Below are 790 nucleotides of genomic sequence, written 5' to 3'. Positions count from 1 at the left end.
GTCCTGTAGCGCCGCACCTCCCGCACTTACGCGGTTGTGGAAACTCTCCTGTAGATGGTATTCTAGACGTCCGTCTACGATCAAGAGTACGCGGTGGAGCTTCAGGTGACAACAAATTATTAAGTGCTACAATATAATCAGGAACTTTCCACTCGACTTCATTTGCTAGAGGAAATATAGTTTCGGCATACGCTGCTTTCCAAAAATCAGTCATATAATAATGACTGCACAAGCTGTGTGGTGGAAATCCTCTATACATAGCCACTGCGACAGCATGTGCACATGGAAAACTTTCCAACTGAAATTTTCTGCGCGTGCAGGTATTGTCATTCAAGTCTACAATGTATCCAACATTGCGCCTGCATCTCACGGAGAAGCGAAATTGATCTAGTGGTTCCACAAATAGAGCTTTTGCCACTTCCAGAGTTTTGAATAGTCGATCTTCCTGTGCCGGAGCTAGCACACTCGTGCAATTTTGGGATTCTTCACGTCGGTCATAAAACCACTGTTGCAACTTGCTGCGAATATGTTCAATCATTGCGAGAATCGGTAACTCTCAATCCTTCTTGAATAATGCATTCAACGACTCTGCATTATTCGACGTCATCATGTTGTATCGATGTCCTGGAAAATGTGACCGTACCCAATGTTCGACCCCCATTTTTGATAGATATTCCCATGCACTTTCTGATTTATGTTCTATTTCGCCCATGAACTTTGTAAACTCTTCAAAGCTGTACGCTTCTGCAGCTCTCCTAAATAATGCAACGATGTCACTGCCCCGGTACCT

General features: G+C 43.9%; 1 protein-coding gene across 1 annotated transcript; it reads right to left on the bottom strand.

The window, feature by feature from the left end:
* Window positions 1-30: 30 nt before the first annotated feature.
* Window positions 31-538, bottom strand: LOC111386953 (the record flags this gene model as incomplete). The annotated part of the gene is made up of 1 exon (XM_023011455.1): window positions 31-538. A coding segment is annotated over exon 1 (508 nt), but the record flags the coding sequence as incomplete, so codon positions are not given.
* Window positions 539-790: the final 252 nt, after the last annotated feature.

The sequence above is a fragment of the Olea europaea genome, unplaced genomic scaffold (assembly GCF_002742605.1).
Source record: "Olea europaea var. sylvestris unplaced genomic scaffold, O_europaea_v1 scaffold38099, whole genome shotgun sequence".
In the NCBI taxonomy this organism is placed as follows: domain Eukaryota; kingdom Viridiplantae; phylum Streptophyta; class Magnoliopsida; order Lamiales; family Oleaceae; genus Olea; species Olea europaea.
This window is presented reverse-complemented; position numbering and strand designations above follow the sequence as displayed.